Raw genomic sequence first — 18,627 nt, forward strand, 5'->3', positions numbered from 1 at the left:
TCTCCTTCACACCAACTCAGTCAAACTCACTTTCATTTAATCCTGCATCTTCAACTTTGACTGTTCTCCCAGAGGAAAATGATGCCTGTATCAGCCTGAGACAGATAACCACAATCCTATAATTCTGAAAACTCTCTTGCTGTAAATATGGACTAAAGACTCACCTCTGGACTTGGACATCAACCATGCTGCCTTACCACAACCACATTGCTATCAGATGTCATGGAAAGCACAAACAGGCATCTAGGCACACATCAGCCTGCCAGAATGTTAATCAGTCAGTTTGGGCAAGATCTTCATTCTGTCAAGAATGCAAAAAATGTGCCTTCATCTGCTTCCAATCTGCTTTCATTAGTCCTTTTAACTAGGAAAATCCTGGAACAACAGTAAGCTCACTTGGACTCAATTACCACAAGGGGTTAAAATCTCTCCTTGTTTTGGGTAGGCTCTGATGACAGATTTGGCGCTACCATGGTCCCTCAAGCAAGTTCAAGATCTCTCAACTTCCAGTGGCACGTGGATTACCCTCTGTAAATGTTGCCTCATTCTTTTGCCACCCACAGCATGTTGGTACCCCTGAGAATGCCCTCTTCTGCCTTCAATAAGCTCCTGCCAGCCAGTCATTCTTCATACTTGTCCTGGACTCAACTTCTCAGAGGTTCCAGAAACTTGTTTTCTGACCTTTCTAGTTTCCCAGAATGACACTCAAGTTGCCTGCTGGAAAGACACAAAAGATCTGCTACAATATCTTGCAGAAACTGACTACAAAAAAAACAACCCCTCAAATTTTTTGGAGCATCTGGCTTCTATAAAATCTGGATCCTTGAGTCCATGAAAAGCATGATGCTTATTTAGACTGTTGCCCCAGCAGTCTACCTATGCTAATACTTGGACACTGTCCTTCTGATCAAAAAAGGTGACAAGCTCACCTTATGCTAAGACCTAATTGTCCAGGTACCATATGCTGTGCTGGACCTTACCCAGTACCAAGGGCTCTTATGCAGAAATATGCACCTGACTCTTATGCAATAAAACTCTTCAATTCCACCATATATTTGCCCACAAAGCTGGACCCAACAAACCATGGCTGCCTGATACTGTCTGATAAACTGTTTCCAAACCAATTAGTCTTTAAAAAGTACCTCCACTGACAGATGCTGAGTACACCCTTTTTACAGATGGAAGTAGCTCTGTTAGGAATAGAGTTCTAGGGCTGGAGATTTAGCTCAGTGGCATAAGCACCTGCCTTGCAAGCAGGCAGTCGTGAGTTCGATCTCTGGTACCTATGAAAATGAAAAAGACAGAAAAAAAAAAGGAATAGAGTTCTGACAGGAGTCTGACTAGATACGCTGTAGTTACCTTGGACAGTGATATTTTGGCCAAGTCTTTCCTGCTACTGCTTTCTGATGCTGTTTGAAAACCTGCCACCAATGCAATATAATTTGATGCTGAGGCCCAACTCCCCTTTGAGGAATCTGATTGACTGAAACATCAATCCCAGTCAGAAAAGCTTTACTTGGTGTTCCTGGAAAATGAGGGCAAGATTTACCCCTCACCCTTTGTTCTGCAAGCTCAAGCCGCAGTGCCAGCACTCATGCCTCACAGTCAGCTCAGTTTTCAGCATTTGTGTCACTGGTTCTGATCTCATGCATTTTAGTGGATTCTCATCATTTAAAGATATATTGATAAATATAAAGCTACATACAGTTTGTAACAAGTTAAAAGACCAGCTAAATCTTTAAACATTCCTACACACACATATAACCCAAGTACATATTCACATAGAAATCCAGCCTTAGATCTGCTGAAAAATTCACCTGAACAGCTCCTCCAGGGCTCACTTATAAAGAGACAACAAACCCAAAGCTTTGCTCTTGTCACTCCAGATGCTGATGGGTCAATGCACAGCTGAAGTTTGAGGATAGCATTCACAGGATTCCAAGTGGGATTGCGTGTCCCAGTTCTCTCCCATATGAACTTGATATTGTGTTATCCAGTTTGGTTCTTACTTTCTGTCCACTTACTGACTATAACCTTTGCCTTGACCTTATGAATAGTTGCCCCAGAGGAATGAAAAATAGCCAGTGAAGCTGTTTTCCTTACTCTCTACATGGCTTTGTTAGTCAGAATTATTATTTTTTAAATTTTATTTAAAGAAAGACTAAACAAAACAAAAAAATGGGCAGAAATATATATGTTCAGAGAAAAAATAAACAGTAAGAAATCACTAGTTAATGTTTACATACTGTCCTTTTATAAAGTTATATGGAACATACAAAGTGGGAATTCAAACAGCGAGACTGCAAACAGTTCTGTTCAACTATACAACAAAATTTAGTAATATGGTTGTCAATCCTATACACTTCAACATACATGCAGTTATCCATATCTTCATTTATGTTGAGATTAAAACTAAAGCAGGTTAAAATAATTCTGAACAAAGAATAATAGTATTGCTGGATTTCACATGACACTCTGGGATCAGCACTGGGTACTGTAGCGTCTTTTTTAAAAATTTTATTTAAAGAAATACTAAATAAAACAGAAAATGGGTAGAAATAATACATACTTTCAAAAAATTAAACAGTAATAAATCACTAGTTGATGATTACAAATTATCCTTGTCCTCTTACAAATATTTATTCAAGATACTAAAGTGGAGCATATAAAGTGGGGATTCAAACAGTGAGACTGCAACCAGTTCTGTTCAACTATCCAACAAAAACTTAGAAATATGGTTATCAATCCTATACCCTTAAACATACATGAAGTTATCCATATCTTCAATTATGTTGAGATTGAACAAACCCAAGCAGTCTAATATCACTCTGAACAAAGAATAACACTATTGCTGGGTTTCACATTATGACACTCCAGGATCAGCACTGGGTACTTTAGTGTCTCTTTTTCTTCCAAGTATCTGTTCATTTCATCATGTATCATAAGATCAGTTCTCATAAACTGCTTATAGATTCTACATATGCATAAGCCTTAACATGCATTTCTATCATTTCCATATTAGAGGGAGAAACAAAACAAAACATATTCCTATAAACACATGAAACAAAAAAGACATGTAAGATCTTTATACAAGGAGTTCTACTATAGGTCCTGTGTTGTCTCTTGCTATCTTCAATAGAATTGGTTACATCATCAGACATAGTATAATTGAATATATCAGTACATAACAGTATTAATAAAAACACAACTTTATATATAGTATAGAACTTCAAAAACCAGCAGTCATCAAACCAGAATGTGTATCGTAGTGAGTCTTGTCATCTTCAGTGCAGTTGCCTATACTTTCAGACTTGATACATTCAATCATAATAGTTTTGAATAAAATCAGCAATCAAACAAATCAGATTTAACTAAGATCAGAAATGATAAAACAGTATAAGTCATACAGGGCTCTAGATTAAGATAATAGGAAATTAAAGATGATTACTGTGCAATATCCTGATGTTTTTGGGATAGCTGTCTGTGCCCTCAAACCTAATGCAAGTAGACAAAGTGGGACAGAATAAAATCTATCAAAAAGAGAATAAAAATAAAATCTACCTAAGCAGAGTGGTGTGAGTAATGTGGGTTTTAAATCCTGATACACTATTAACAATATCTTCTGCCATCTTTTTTAAGTCTCTCCCTCTCCTTTCACTTCCCTAGGGTACACTGTGCATTTTTGGGTCTCACCAAGACCCTTGGTTTTAAATTGGCAGGGGGCAACTTGCTATTTACCTAAGTGGTTGTAAACCTTCTCACTGCTGGACTTGATCTCTAATTGTATTCCTTTACTTATTAAAGCTTGTCTTTCCAATCTATCCACAAATACTGGTGTGGTTGCCTCTATTATTCTCTGGTTCTGTCACATAGAACATTGTTTTCTCATATTTGATTTTCAGTCTATGTACTCTTTTTCATGTTAATGATATTTTCTACAAATAGCATCTCAGTGGACCCTGCCTCCTGATCTACTCCACATGTGGTTCTTTTTTTTTAATTTAGTGTATCATTACCATCTATATGACAGATTATAACCAACCTTCTCTGCCTCATTTCTGTTATGCTCTTTTTTTTTGCCATCAGTTGTCTGCTTATCTTCTTCATTCTGTTTTCTGCTCCATTCATTGAGGCCTCTCTGCCACTGCTCCTCGAATTCTAGTATTTTTCTCTCTATATATAATGCCCTGCAGTATTCTCTGTAGAGTTGGATTGATAGTTGCAAATTTCCCAAGTTTCTCTTTGTCTTGGAAGCATCTTGTTTCTCCATTAATTTCTAGAGACAGTTTAGCAGCATATATCAATCTGGGTTAGAGGTTATTTTCTTTCAGGGCTTGGAATACTTCACTCCAGGCTCTTCTTGACTTGATGATTTGTGTTGAAAAGTCTGCTGTTATTCTGATGGGCCTTCCTTTATAGGTTATCTGTTTCTTGTCTCTAACAGCTTTTAATATTCTGTTCTTATATTGAATTTCGGGGATCATGATTATTATATGCCTGGGTGTAGCTCTGTTTTGGTTGTAGGTGGTTGGAGTTCTGTATTCCTCATATATCAGAATATCACTTCCCTTTCCTATTTTTGGGAAGTTTTCCTTAATTATTTCTGTGAATAGCCTTTGTAGTTCCTTTGTTTGTACCCCAGCTTCTTCATTCACGTTCTTTATTCTCAAATTGTAGATCCTCTTGTCATCTTTCAGCCTTTGTATTGTTACTGCTTGTTTCCTTGTTATTTTTAAAAAAGTTTTTCCTTTCATAATCCCACATTGCAAACCTGTACTCCAGTTTGGATAATCTATCCTTAGTTTCTTTCAAGCAGATTTGCCATCTTTCCATAGAGTTTTTAATTTCCCAGTAATCTTTTTGAATCTGCTTCATGTATTCTATATTTTCTTTATATTCTACATCAAATGGTTCTCTCCTTTGTTTGAGTTCCTCCCTTCTTCCATCTGTGTCTGCTTGAGGGGTGCTTAGCATCTCTTTTATTAATCTTCTTATATCTTGCTTTACTTGGCTAAATATTTCCCTTTTGAACTCATCTATGAGGTCCTGAAGATATCTCTTTATGCCCACTGGTGCCGTGTCTGATACTGCATGTTTGTTGTTCTCATTCTCCTTTGTCTTTACCTGTCTTGGGTCAATATTCTCAGGGTTGGGACCTAGGGACTTTTTGTTGTTGCTTCCTCTTCCTGTCTTTTTTGTGTCTTCCAGGAGGCCCTAGTTTCTTTCTTTGTTGTTTACAGTTCTTCTAAAACATGCTGGCTAGGTGACCCTTCCCACTGCAGTGTGCTAGTGAGTTGCAGACAGGGGCACCATATGCTGACCCCTCCCCTCTAGATCAGTCAAGCTTCTGTGTCCTGAAATGTATTACTTTGCACCGCCTCCCCTCCAGGTCAGTCAAATTTCTGAGGCTTCACTGCATTAATGTACCACTGCCATGGTGTTGATTTCAGACAACCTATTGGGTCTCAGCCAGGTCGAGTGACCCAGGCCTAGCTCACTCCACCAATCTCGTTTGGGAAGAGAACAACTGACTGAAGTCACTGCTGCCCTTTGTACTTGTGAGTCCTGCCCAGTCCCAGAATGTTGTCTGCCAGAATCCCCCTTTCTGTGAAATGGCTCCACTCCTGTCAATCACCACAGGTCGATACAGGATCCCCACCAGTTCAGCTCTCCGTTTGGCTGGCTGACCCCCAACCTCAGTGTGACTGCACCTCCAGTGAGTTGAAGCAGCAGGACCTTGGATGGCTTGGCAAGTCACTCACTGCAGCGGGAGCACTGAACCTTTAGCTGTTCCAACAATAGCACCGGGACTATATGTTCGGTTGGTTCTTCTTACCTTAGTTTCTTCTTGGGATGAGAGAATTCATCTCCCTCTGTTTGGGGCTCCCCACATTGTATTATGTTGAATTCTAAGTTGACTATCTCAGGGAGCCTCTGTAGCCAGCTGTTATCTATCTGCCATCTTTGCTATGCCCCCCAGGATTGTTATTTTAAACTGTCTTCCCCATCTAAAAAACCTAGGGCTACCAGTTATAATGAGAAAATGTTTGTTGTAACTAAAGTCCCAATATTTAATGTTAGGGTCTGGACTCTGCATCTGTTTCATGTAACCAGAGGAAATCAAATAGCCAAAGCTCAAGTTCCTGTTGAGTTTTGCCTAGTAAAAGCTGACACCTGGGCTATAATTCAGTCCAAATTCTGGAACGGACAAGGTCCAGTAACTCTTGAATTTGATTTTTGCCAAATGGTTCCTATTCCAGACACATGGATGTCCACTTGTCAAAGAGCCCAGAGAACCCCACAGGGAATTTGCTCTGATGGCACTTGACTTCTATATGTATCCTGGAGACAAATACGGCACACAAGCTACAGATCCAGAACAGACTATAACTGCTCCTCCTGGGAATGTGTCCCTAGGCTCATATGAGGTGAGGGGTCCCAATGATGATAAAAATAGACAATCTTAAGGTCATCTCTCAACCAGCTGAATGAGACAGAGGAATACCTAAGACTTCATGCAGCATCAAGATGTACTAAAGTCTTTGAAAGCAGCCCCTGAGATGTTAAGGCATGAAGCTATGTGAGTGAAGCCAAAGTGGCAATGAAGTTACACATAGCAGGAATTTGCAATCACTGTGGTAGGAAGCTGAAGGCAAAAAAAAAAAAAATGATCGAGTTCAACACGTGGGCTGTAAACATTAAGACCACAGGTTGCCCAAGTTCCTTGGAGCTACATTATGTTTTTGTGGGCTGCAGACACAATGGTATAGAATTTCATGTTTGCCCTGCTGGATTTCAGTGGTGCTGTAGTCCTATGCCTCTCTTATATGCTCTTATTTCTTGCCTTTAAGAACATAAATGTTTACTCTGTGTCTTTATATTTTGAGTTACGTAACATTCTCTTTTATTTTTACAGGGCTCCTAGCTAACAGTTTGCCTGGAATCTCAGAGGAAAGCAACATTGGGTTTTTGAGCAAAGCAGTGCTGGTTAAGACTATGAGGCTGTTGGAGATGCACTGCACGTCCTCTGCTTTATGAGACACACATGAGCCTTTGGAGAGCAGGGGAAGAATGGTCTGTTTTATATCATTAATGTTCCTAAAAGCTCATATATTATGGTCTTTGTCCTTATCTGATTGTGGTTTTAGGTAGAGGGAAGAATCTTTAGAAAGTGTGATATAATTGAAAAAATAGAGAGTAACTGAGAATTATACTGAGACAATAGCATGCCTCTCCTCTACTTCTCCTTCTTCTTCTCATTCTCTTTCTCCTTCCCCTCCTTACCCCTTCTTCTCCTTCTCTTTGCATCTCCCTCTTCATTCCAGCTCCATGAAATAAGCAGCTTTGAGATACCTTATGCCTTCACATGAAGGTTTTCAGGTCAATGAAGCAAAACAACAGAGCCATTAAACATATACTGAATCCTTTGAAACTGAGCCAGAATAAATCTTTCTTCTACAATGTGATTATTTCAGGTAATTTTGGCACAGTAATAGAAAGATGACAATCATGGCTTCAGTATCTTGGACTAGGACTGGAGCAAAGAAAGGATCACATAAATGAATTATGTTTACACAAGCACCTATGTGCCCAGGCAGGCTAAGATATGAGCTCAGGTCTATCTAACCCTAGAGCCTGCACTGTACCCTAGTTAATGGTTCACACATTTAAATATAATTGTTTCCCAAAAGCAGAAAGTGACCTAAGATCTCTTGCATGCTAGTTAAGTACCACTAGCTACAAAACCAGCCCTAAATATAGCAACTTTATAAAAACCAATTTGACCATAAAGGACAAAGAAGGTCACTACATACTTGTTAGGGGAAAACTCCAAGAGGAAGAGATAATTATCTTAAATATATATGCACCAAACTCCAGAGCACCCTGTTATATAAAACAACTATTAACAGAAATGAAAACTCAAATTATCAGTAACACAATTGTAACAGGAAACCTTAATATGCCATTGACACCAAGGGACAGATCAACCAGACAGAAAATGAGCAAAGAAATAACAGAATTGAATCACACCTGTGAACAAATGGATTTGATAGACATATACAGAATGTTCCACCCAACAACATCAGAATACACATTCTTCTCAGCAGTACATGGATCATTCTCTAAAATATACCATATATTAGCTCACAGAACATATTTAAACAAATGCAAAAGAGTTGAAATCATCCCTTGCATGTTATCGGATCATAGGGCTCTGAAATTAGAAATTAATGATAAAGGATACTGCAAAAATCTCACAAACACATGGAAACTGAATAACACACTCTTGAGTAATCAGTGGGTCACATAAGAAATTAAAGAAGAAATTAAACAATACCTAAAAGAAAATGAAAATGCAGATACAACTTACCAGAATCTGTGGGATGCAAGGAAAGCCGTCCTCAGAGGAAAATTTATTGCAATGAGTTCCCACATCAGAAAAACAGAACAAAATCAAATAAATAACCTGATGCTACACCTCAAACAGCTAGAAAAAGAAGAGCAAGTCAAGCCCAAAGCCAAAAGAAGAGAGGAAATTATAAAAATCAGAGCAGAAATCAATGCAATAGAGACTAAGAAAACAATCCAAAGAATCAATGAATCAAAGAGTTGGTTCTTTGAAAGAATAAATAAAATCAATAAGCCCCTAGCCAACCTTATTGTAAAAAGGGAAGAAAAAGCTCAAATTTATGCAATAAGAAATGAAAAAGGTGAAATCACTACAGACTCTACAGAAATACAGAAGATCATCAACACCTATTTCGAAAACCTCTACTCTCAAAGGTTTGATAACACAGAAGAAATAGACAGATTCTTAGAAACATATCAAGTACCAAAGCTAGATCAAGAGGATGTAAAACTGCCAAATAACCCAATCTCTGTTAATGAAATTGAAAATGTAATGAAGTCCTTACCTACAAAGAAGAGCCCAGGCCCAGATGGATTCACTGCAGAATTGTACAAGAAATACCAAGAAGACCTAATGCTGACACTACTCAAACTATTCAATGAATTGAAAGGGAAGCAATCCTTCCTAAGTCATTCCTGGAAGCAAATATTACTCTAGTGCCAAAACCTGAGAAAGACCCAACTAAAAAAGAGAACTATAGACAGATCTCCCTAATGAACACAGATGCAAAAATCCTCAATAAAATATTGACAAATAGGATGCAGCAAATCATCAAGAAGATTACACACCATGATCAAGTGGGATTCATCCCAGGAATGCAGGGATGGTTCAACATACGAAAATCAATAAATGTAATCCACCATATCAATAGAGCCAAAAGTAAGAATCACATGGTCATTTCTATAGATGCAGAAAAAGCCTTCGATAAGGTCCAACATTTATTCATGATAAGAACTTTACAGAAAATTGGAATAGATGGTCTTTACCTCAATATAATAAAGGCCATTTATGACAAACCAACAGCCAGTATCATACTAAATGGCCAAAAATTGAAAGCCTTTACTTTAAAATCAGGCACAAGACAAGGATGTCCTTTATCACCACTCCTATTTAATATAGTACTCGAAGTACTAGTCAGAGAAATTAGACAAGAGAGAGAAATAAAAGGGGTAAAGATAGGAAAAGAAGAAGTTAAATTATCATTGTTTGCAGATGACATGATACTCTACATAGTATCATGTATGTATATGGTAGACCCCCTAAACTCCATTGAAAGACTATTAGATATAATAAATAAATTCAGTAATGTAGCTGGATACAAAAATCAATACTCAGAAATCAATAGCAACTAACAAAATATACACTAACAACAAAATCACAGAGAGGGAAATAAGAGAAATCATACTCTTCATACTAGCAAGCAAAAAAATGAAATATTTAGGAATTACTCTTATGAAAGAAGTGAAAGACCTATACAGGGAAAATTATAATACACTGAAAAAAGAAATTGAGGATGATCTCAGAAAATGGAAAGACATACCCTTGCTCATGGATAGGAAGAACAAACATTGTGAAAATGGCCATTCTTCCAAAACTGTTATACAGATTCAATGCAATCCCAATTAAAATACCATCAACATACCTTATAAGTCTAGAGAAATCACTCCTAAAATTCATCTTGAACCAGAAGAGACCTAGAATAGCAAAGGCAATTCTAAGCAGCAAAGGCAAGGCAGGAGGCATCACAATCCCTGACTTCAAGTTATACTACAAAGCAACAGTAGTAAAATCAACATGGTACTGGAATCAAAACAGAGACGAAGATTGTCATGGTTTATGTTTGTGTCCCCCAGGCCTCATGAGTTTGCATTGTTCATATGTGATGGTTCATTGTATAGTGCTTGGATTGATGGTGTCAGTGCTCCACCCACATAGGGGTGGAGCCAGGATGTGATGTAATGGCAGGAAGAAGGTGTGTCTTTCTCTTTGCTGGTTCGAGTTTGCTGTGGGCGGCCACCATGAACTGCAGCCCAGATATGCCTGCCTGTCTTGGAGCCAACTGAGTGTGGACTGAAACCTCCAAAAACTGTAAGAAATAAACCTTTCCTTTCCCAACTTTGGGCTTCAGGTATTTTGTCTCAGCGACGAGTAAAAAGTAACTAAGACAGAAATTTGGTACCTAGGAGTGGGGTCGTTTGCTGTGACTATACCTGGCTATGTTTTTCAAGAGGTTTTGGAAAGGCTTGTGGGCAGAGTTTGGAAAGGTTTGGACATGTCGCCTGGATGCATAGAGCTGGAGCAGCTTAGGCTGTTCTGTCAGAGCTCAGGAGACCAGAAAGCTGATAGAAAGCCAGATGGTAAAGACCAGGCCTGGGAGGTTTCTGCTGGAAAGGACTGCATTGGTTGCTGGACTCCACATGATGTGTGTTATGGCTTGGCAGAAAGTTTGTCTGCATTTTGCTCCTGCCCAGAGACTTTGCCTGAGACTGAGACAAAGGGCAATGGACTGATTAATCTTGAAAACAAAATTAAAAAGCAATCAAACATTGAGGCTGTGGCATGGCTATTGTTGGGAGCTTTTAGCCAGCTTTATGTTTCAAATCAGGAGCAAAGAGCCCAGCAGGATAATGTACAATGCTGTGAGTTTGGCCCGAAGGAAGATTCCAGGAAAGGTGTGGATTGTAAAGACAGAGTTGAGATTTTGATTCCTGAGGAGAAACAGAGAGATAAGAAAGATGGCCCCGGGCCATCCCAGAAAGCAAGTCCCCACCCTGTGCCTCACAGCAAAGATGAAAAATCTTGCTCAGAGGAAAATTCTACAGAGTGCCATGCTCCAAAATGGTGACAGAGGCCAAGTGAGGTTCCAGAATGGCGACAGAGGCCACGTGAGGTTCCAGAATGGCGACAGAGGCCATGTGAGGTTCCAGAAAGGCAGCAACATAGAGAAGCTTTTCATCACAATCAGGTAAACAGAGCCCTGTGATCCAGGTAACTGACCCCTACAGCCAAGAGAGAGAAAAGCCTGGCTACTGCTTCAGCTAGCAGCAAACCTTGGCGGCATCCACAAGGTGCTGATTTTAGGTGCAAGGAAAATTCACAAATTCTGAGGGTAAGACGGCTTCCACCTCGATTGCAAAGGGCCTGGCAGGCCAAGCAGTGTGCCCCTGAGAGGGCAATTTGTGCAGATGTAAAGGTGAAGCTGAAGGTGCAGTGGAGACCCCAGAAGTTTGGAAAAGCCAGGAACGTGGACGATCCAAGGGAAGCTGCAAAAAGCAAGCAGAGAAGATTTAAGAGAAAAGCTGTGGGAGTTGAAATCACCAGAACTGCCCTGGGGGTGGAATCACCCAAGGCTTTTGGAACTTGCAACCATATTGCTTCAGATGCTGAGCTTGGAACTCTAGGACTTAATGTTCGTCCTGCTGGATGTTGGACTTGCTTTGATTCCAATGCTTTATATTCCCCTGTTTGTAACTTTTGGAATGGTAATGTTTATCTTGTGTCTTTGCATTTCAAAAACGTTTAACCTTGTTTCTTTTGTACAGGGGCTTACAGTTAAGGGTTTGCCATAGATCTTGGAGGAGACTTTGGACTTGGACTATTCAGCAATGTTGAAGCTGTCAGGACTTTGGCAACTCTTGGAGGTGGACAAAATGTCTTTTGTATAAAGGACATGAGTCCTGGGGGCCAGGGGTGGAATGTCATGGTTTATGTTTGTGTCCCCCAGGCCTCATGAGTTTGCATTGTTCATATGTGATGGTTCATTGTATAGTGCTTGGATTGATGGTGTCAGTGCTCCACCCACATAGGGGTGGAGCCAGGATGTGATGTAATGGCAGGAAGAAGGTGTGTCTTTCTCTTTGCTGGTTCGAGTTTGCTGTGGCGGCCACCATGAACTGCAGCCCAGCCATGCCTGCCTGTCTTGGAGCCAACTGAGTGTGGACTGAAACCTCCAAAAACTGTAAGAAATAAACCTTTCCTTTCCCAACTTTGGGCTTCAGGTATTTTGTCTCAGCGATGAGTAAAAAGTAACTAAGACAAAGATCAATGGACCAGATTAGAAGATACAACCACAACTACAAACACACTCAAGCACCTTATCTTTGATAAAGGAGCCAAGCAGGTTCACTGGAAGAACGACAGTCTCTTTAATAAATGATGCTGGAAAAACTGGCTCTCCATTTGCCAAAAACTGTAGCTAGACCCAAGCCTATCACCATGTACTAAATTATAATCTAAATGGATCAAAGATCTGAATATTAAAACAGAAACACTAAATCTATTGGAAGACAGATTAGGTAGAAACCTTGAAGACATAGGAGTAGGTAGAGAATTCATGAACAGGACTCAAACCGCACGAGAAATACTTCCCAGAATCAAAAACTGGGACCACCTCTTATTAAAAAGTTTCTGCATGTCAAAAGAAATCTCCAGCATAGTGAAAAGAAAACTCACAAACTGGGAAAAGATCTTAGTGAACTGCCCCTCAGACAAAGGACTTCTGTCTAAAACATATAAACAATTTAAAAAAAAACTCAGCCCCCCAAAATTCAAAGATCCAATCCAAAAATGGGCATCTGAGATGAATACGTACTTCTCAGATGAAGAAATACAAGTGGCAAATAAGTACACAAAAAAATGTTCATCATCATTGGTCATTAGAGAAATGCAAATTAAAACCACACTGAGATTCCATCTCACTCCTGAAAGAATGGCCAGGATCAATAAAACCAACAACAACAAATGCTGGAGAGGCTGTGGGGAAACAGGAACTCTCCTACACTGTTGGTGGGAGTGTAGACTCTTTCAACCTTTGTGGAGGTCAGTCTGGAGATTTCTCAAAAAGCTGGGATTGGAAGTCCCATTTGTTCCAGCTATTCCACTTCTAGGCATGTTCCCAGAAGAACTGAAAGCATCCTACCACAGTGATATATGTGCACCTAATTAATAGAAGAACAATTTGTAATCGCCAGATCTTGGAAAATCTTGGAAAATCGCCAGATCTTTTATCCATTCATCAACTGAGGAATGGATAAAAAAGTTGTGGTATTTTTATACAATGGAGTACTACTCAGCTATAAAGAAAGATCACATTGAGATATTTATCAATAAATGGGTGCAGCTTGAGACCATACTCATAAGTGAAATAAATCAATCTCACATGTGTGAATACCAAATAGTTTCCCTAATGTAAGTAATGATTCAAATATATAAAAGTATGTGGTAATCATGATTCCCCATTATGTGGCCTGGAAGCCTTATAAAGTTTTCACTTATTAATTGTAATGGCTTTATTGTGGGCTTCTTGATATGGAAATATTTGAAGCTATAGTATATGAAGTTATATTCAAATATTTCAAGGAAAAAGACAGACACTATAGTAACTTCTAATAAGTCGGGTTATTTGGTGGTAAAGCACTAGGTTGCTGAAACAGTCATGCTTTGACCTGTATTGTTCTGTTGTTATGTCCTCTTTTATCTCAATCTCTCCCTTATTCATTAAAAATATTATTTAGTTATTTTTTATGGTTTTTTTTAATTAAGGGGAAAAATTTAAAAAATTAGCAGGATATATTATAGTAACTTTTTTTGATTTCCTATTAACTTGAAGTCCTGTAATACTCCCACTATCTTGTTTTGACTGATTAGACTCTGTTCTGTTCTGTATGATAGTATCAAGTTTGAGGGTATAGGCAACTACTTTGAAGGCAATAAGATTCACTAAGATGCCCATTCTGGTTTGACTATTATCTCCTTTGGAAGTCCTGTAATATTTACAATGTTTAAGTTTTATTTGTCTTGTTCTCTACTGTGTTGTTCAACTGTACAATACCCAATGAGATAGACAGTTCTTTTTAAAGAAGCAAGAGGCATTATAGTAACCATTGTTGATAACCTTGTACTCTGTTTTTTACATCATGTACTATGTCTATCCTTAGTTTTGACTGACAGCTTTGTTCTGCCATATTTGACTTTATTCTCTTCCAAAAAAAAGTAATAAGAACTAAGGAGTAATAAAACCCAAAATGTGTAAATTTTGTTGCAAAAAAGAGAGGGGGAGAAAAGTGCTCTAAAGGATAGAACTGCAAGTGTGTTTAGGGGTGTTAAATCGCTGACCATATTAATGTTTTTGGTTGGATCATTGAACACAACTGTTTGCAGTCTCTCTGAATGCCCACTTTGTATGCTTTGATACTGTGACTTGAGCAACTGTCTCTAAGATGATAATATGTAATCTATTAACTGGTGATTTCTTACTGTTTTGTTTGTAGTTCTGTATTACTTGTACCCTTACACCACTTTGTTTTGTTTTGTTTTTTCTCTTTTTCCTTTTAAATAAAAATTTTAAAAAACCAGTTGTTTCTTAGATATACAAGAAAATTAAGTTTGTTAGTAGGACAATGGTCTCCTTCCAAATACTTTGTTTCTAATACAATGCCTTTCCATCATGTAAGGTATATTTGAAGAATGATACAATCTGGCAAGAAGGATTTACTGCTTATTAGCCAGCCATCTCTAGTCACTTATCAAACATGTATTATGCCAAAGTTTTACAATAGTCAGAGTGTAGGGCAAATTTTATTTTAGGGATAAATCTAAACCAGAGGTAACAAAGGTTTTGTTTTTATATAAATAGCCACTCAATGGTAAAAGTTCACAGCTTAATGATTGCCTAAATAAAAATGACAGTTCCAACTCTGAAGAAGAATATTTAGCACCATTTTCTGTCTACCAAGTCTACAGATTCTACTTGTCCCAAATAAATTCCAAATGCTGCTGAGTAGCATTTTAACACCCAACCCAAGTGGAGAAGTCTGTTTTCAAGTCACCCATTCATCTCTCCTTCAATACCGCACAGGACATGGAGGTTTCTTCAAATATTGGACAAGTCTGATCTTTAAGAGTTTCTCCTCCTCCTCCTCCTCCTCCTCCTCCTCCTCCTCCTCCCTCTCCTTCTCCCTACTCCTCTTCTTCCTCTTCTTTTTCTTATTCCTCTTCCTCATCTTTGTCTTCATCTCATTTTCAGTCTCCTTCTCCCCATTTTTCCTCTCCTTCTGCTTTTGCACTTGGATTCACTTTTATTTCCCATATGCTATCTCTGCTTATAGATGCTGTCTTTTTATTTTAAAGGAAAAAACCAATGGCACGAAGTTCAAAACAAGATAGTAGGAGTATAACAATGGTTAGTACATTGTGTATCATTATATTCAAAGCGGTTGCTCATATTGCAAGATACAGGCATGAAAAATTGATCAAACAATACAGGCACAACCTTCTTTTTCTATGAACTGATAGCAATTAGTAGTGTAATCTTAACTGTTTTGTGTATAAACATATGTATTTTACTTGTTTCTATCTTGTCTTCTCCTTTTACTCATCCCAGTTTCTCTTTCTTTTTTAACAGTTTCTTCCCATTTCACTACAGGTATTGTACATTTTGGATCCTATTTATTCTTTCAGCTTCTTATGATAGGGAGACAATATGATATTGGGAGTCTGATTTATTTCACTTGTAGGTTATGGTCTCAAGTTGTTTCCATTTCCCTATAAATGTCTCAAGTTTATCCTTCTTTATAGCTGCATTATTGTCTTCCGTTCGTTTTTAAAATTCTCCACCCAGCCAAGAGTTCTGTCTTTAACTTTTCTGCCTCATACATCTTCCTTCAATAGAATTTTAACTCAACAGATTTAGTATGTATCTGTTTACATGCTGTATGTGCTTCTGTTCTTGTGAGGCACCACAATGCTTGCTCTTCGGTTACTGCAAGTTGTAGAATAATTTTACAATTAAGTTAAAGGTTATATTAACATTTAAAATTTACTAACATTTTTGAAATGTATTTCATAAATATGCTCTGATGTAGCTCATATGTTAGAAAATTAGTAAAATTAATATAAAAATTTGAAAATTACTAAGTGACATGCAACCATTTAAAATTCTTCCAAACTTTCAGTTAAACAAAACAACTGAAGAAATCAATTTGTTAAAAAAATACTTTTAACAACTTTGACATTTGCTTGAAATGTGAAAATAACTCTTTATCATTTACTGTAATATTTAGTAGAATATTGTAAATATTTTGCCTTTTCAAACATAATTTGATGGGCTGAGTAACATTTGAAAATTACATACAGGAGGAAGAGACAGAAGAGGGAGGTGAGGAATGGGGATTTTAAAAAGAATTGGAAAATACGGTGGCAGAGCTTTTCCAAGTGGGAGAGAAGGACCAAGAGACGGGGAGGAGGTGGCCAGAAAAAAATTAAGAGGGGTTACCTACACATACCCTCTCCCCATTAGTACAAACATGTACTAATAAAAAAGGAAAATTATGGATTTCAAAATTATAAATCCATTTTATCTAGATAAGCCCATTTTATTAATTCTCTAAAGTCCATGCTTAAAGAAAGAAAAGCCTTGAAGATTAAGCACAACATTGATAAGCAGCCAACCTTGGCAAACAGACACAAGCCCTCCACCTACTGAATTGGAGGAATCAATCCACAGAGCTCTAGAGTTAAGTCAACTTGACTTTCCTGGGGAATTCCTGCTCTAAAACAGACAGGGTTTAGGGGTACAGCTCTGTGGTAGAGTACTTGCTGAGCATGTACAAGCCATGATTTCAATCACCAGTCACACACACAGGCACAACAGACACACACACACACACACACACACACACACACACGCACTCTCACACACTCACAAAGAGAAATAGTAAGAAACAGAAAGCCTGTCAATTGAATCCATCTATTTCCCACAGTTTTGCAGTGCTGGTTTCGCACATGCGTTGCGTATTTCCTAACTAACTCAAGATCAGTGCTGCACACAATTGAAACCCAATCACGGAAACAAAAGTCCCAGGAACAAGATTTGCACAGAAAGGGTGGAACTTTGAAGGGGCAAACAAGATGCACACTGATTTCTTCAGAGCCAGTTTTCATGTTCAAACAACGTGGCCGTTTAGAAAACTTTTGGTCTACCTTGTGACCTCCCAGCAGGGAACCTCCAGCACATTCCGCGCAGGCTTGAGGCGTATCACCCTGCAACCTGGCCCAGCGAAGCCCCGCTTCCAGTCCTTCAGGCTCCAAAGCTACCTTTGGAGCTGTTGCTTCATTTTTCTGGACACGTCTCTATACGTGGAAAGCTGAAGGAGTTTCTAAGAATTCAGTCGGAATATCTCAGCTTGCACTTTCCAGCTAGGGAGAGTAAAGAGGCGGAGGATACACAACTTCAGGGAGAAGAATCTCTGAACCTCTTAGCTGAGCAGGATCCCCTCACTGTAGCTCAGCGCTCCCCCGACGCTGCTCCTGAATCCCTGACATTCAGGGGTCCTGTGCGCCCCAGGATCCTTGCTCACTGCAGACTGGCAGACCCCCGGGGAAAGCTGCCAGGCAGGAATCAAGTCCTGCTCTTCTTCCCACCAGGACACGGGACAAAGCGGCACAGCTGCCCCGCACCTCGGAACCTTGCTCCCCATCGCGCAGCCACTGGAAAGGGCACAAACTGGGGACCCAGTCTCCGGGCTACTCGGAGGCCCCGTGCGAGCACTGGCCTGCAGAGGCAAGGACGGGCGTCAGGGAGCGGCCGCGCGGGTCCTCACCTGGGCTGCGACCCCGCCTCTTGGCCCACTGAAGGGTCAGGTCACCATCAGTCCGAAGGAAGAACCCGAGCAGCAGCAGCAGCAGCAGCAGCGCGCACAACGCGAGCAGCAGGAGCACCATCGCGCACTCCACAGCTCCGAGAGCCTCCCGCGCCAAGGTCAAGAGATAAAGCCTCTTGGCAAGGACAATGAACAGGGAGGGGCCGGGCAGGTCCCCGCTGATTGTCCCGCCTGGCCCTGCCCAGGAGCTGTAGCCACTGCTCCTGAGGCATTAAGGAGGCCGACCTTAGAACCGCCTCGGAACCTTTGGGCGTGTTGGGCAAGTGCTGGGGAAAACTTGTGTTTCAGGCTTAAGGGCATGCACGACCCTGTACTAGGCATGTCACGTAGTCAACAGGATATCTGGAGACTGGAAAACCTCTAATTAGGTATTTTGAGAACAGGTACTTTTATCTCAAGCCCTGCTCCTGCCTTGGGGAGAAACAAGTTTTTTATCTTTGAGTGCAACCCTGCCCTTCACTCTTCATCCCCCACGCTGCTGTTCAGGGAACTGAACCCCTTAGCTAGGCAACACCAACCACATGCCTATGTCTCTTACCAACTGAAATGCACAAAGCA

At 39.6% G+C, this 18,627-nt stretch overlaps 1 protein-coding gene across 1 annotated transcript in view; it reads right to left on the reverse strand.

Annotated features, from left to right (window-relative positions):
• Positions 1-18,197, reverse strand: part of LOC100734545 (dehydrogenase/reductase SDR family member 7-like) — a 66,857-nt gene extending 48,660 nt beyond the window's left edge. Inside the window, exon 1 of the mRNA XM_063240808.1 lies at positions 18,010-18,197. Coding sequence (XP_063096878.1) covers positions 18,010-18,130 — 121 coding nt within the window. The 5' untranslated portion in view covers positions 18,131-18,197. The remainder of the gene's footprint in view (positions 1-18,009) is intronic.
• Between the last annotated feature and the right edge of the window lie 430 nt (positions 18,198-18,627).

The sequence above is a fragment of the Cavia porcellus genome, unplaced genomic scaffold, assembly GCF_034190915.1.
Source record: "Cavia porcellus strain 051 isolate PalLab524CR breed Dunkin Hartley unplaced genomic scaffold, mCavPor4.1 scaffold_31, whole genome shotgun sequence".
In the NCBI taxonomy this organism is placed as follows: Eukaryota; Metazoa; Chordata; class Mammalia; order Rodentia; family Caviidae; genus Cavia; species Cavia porcellus.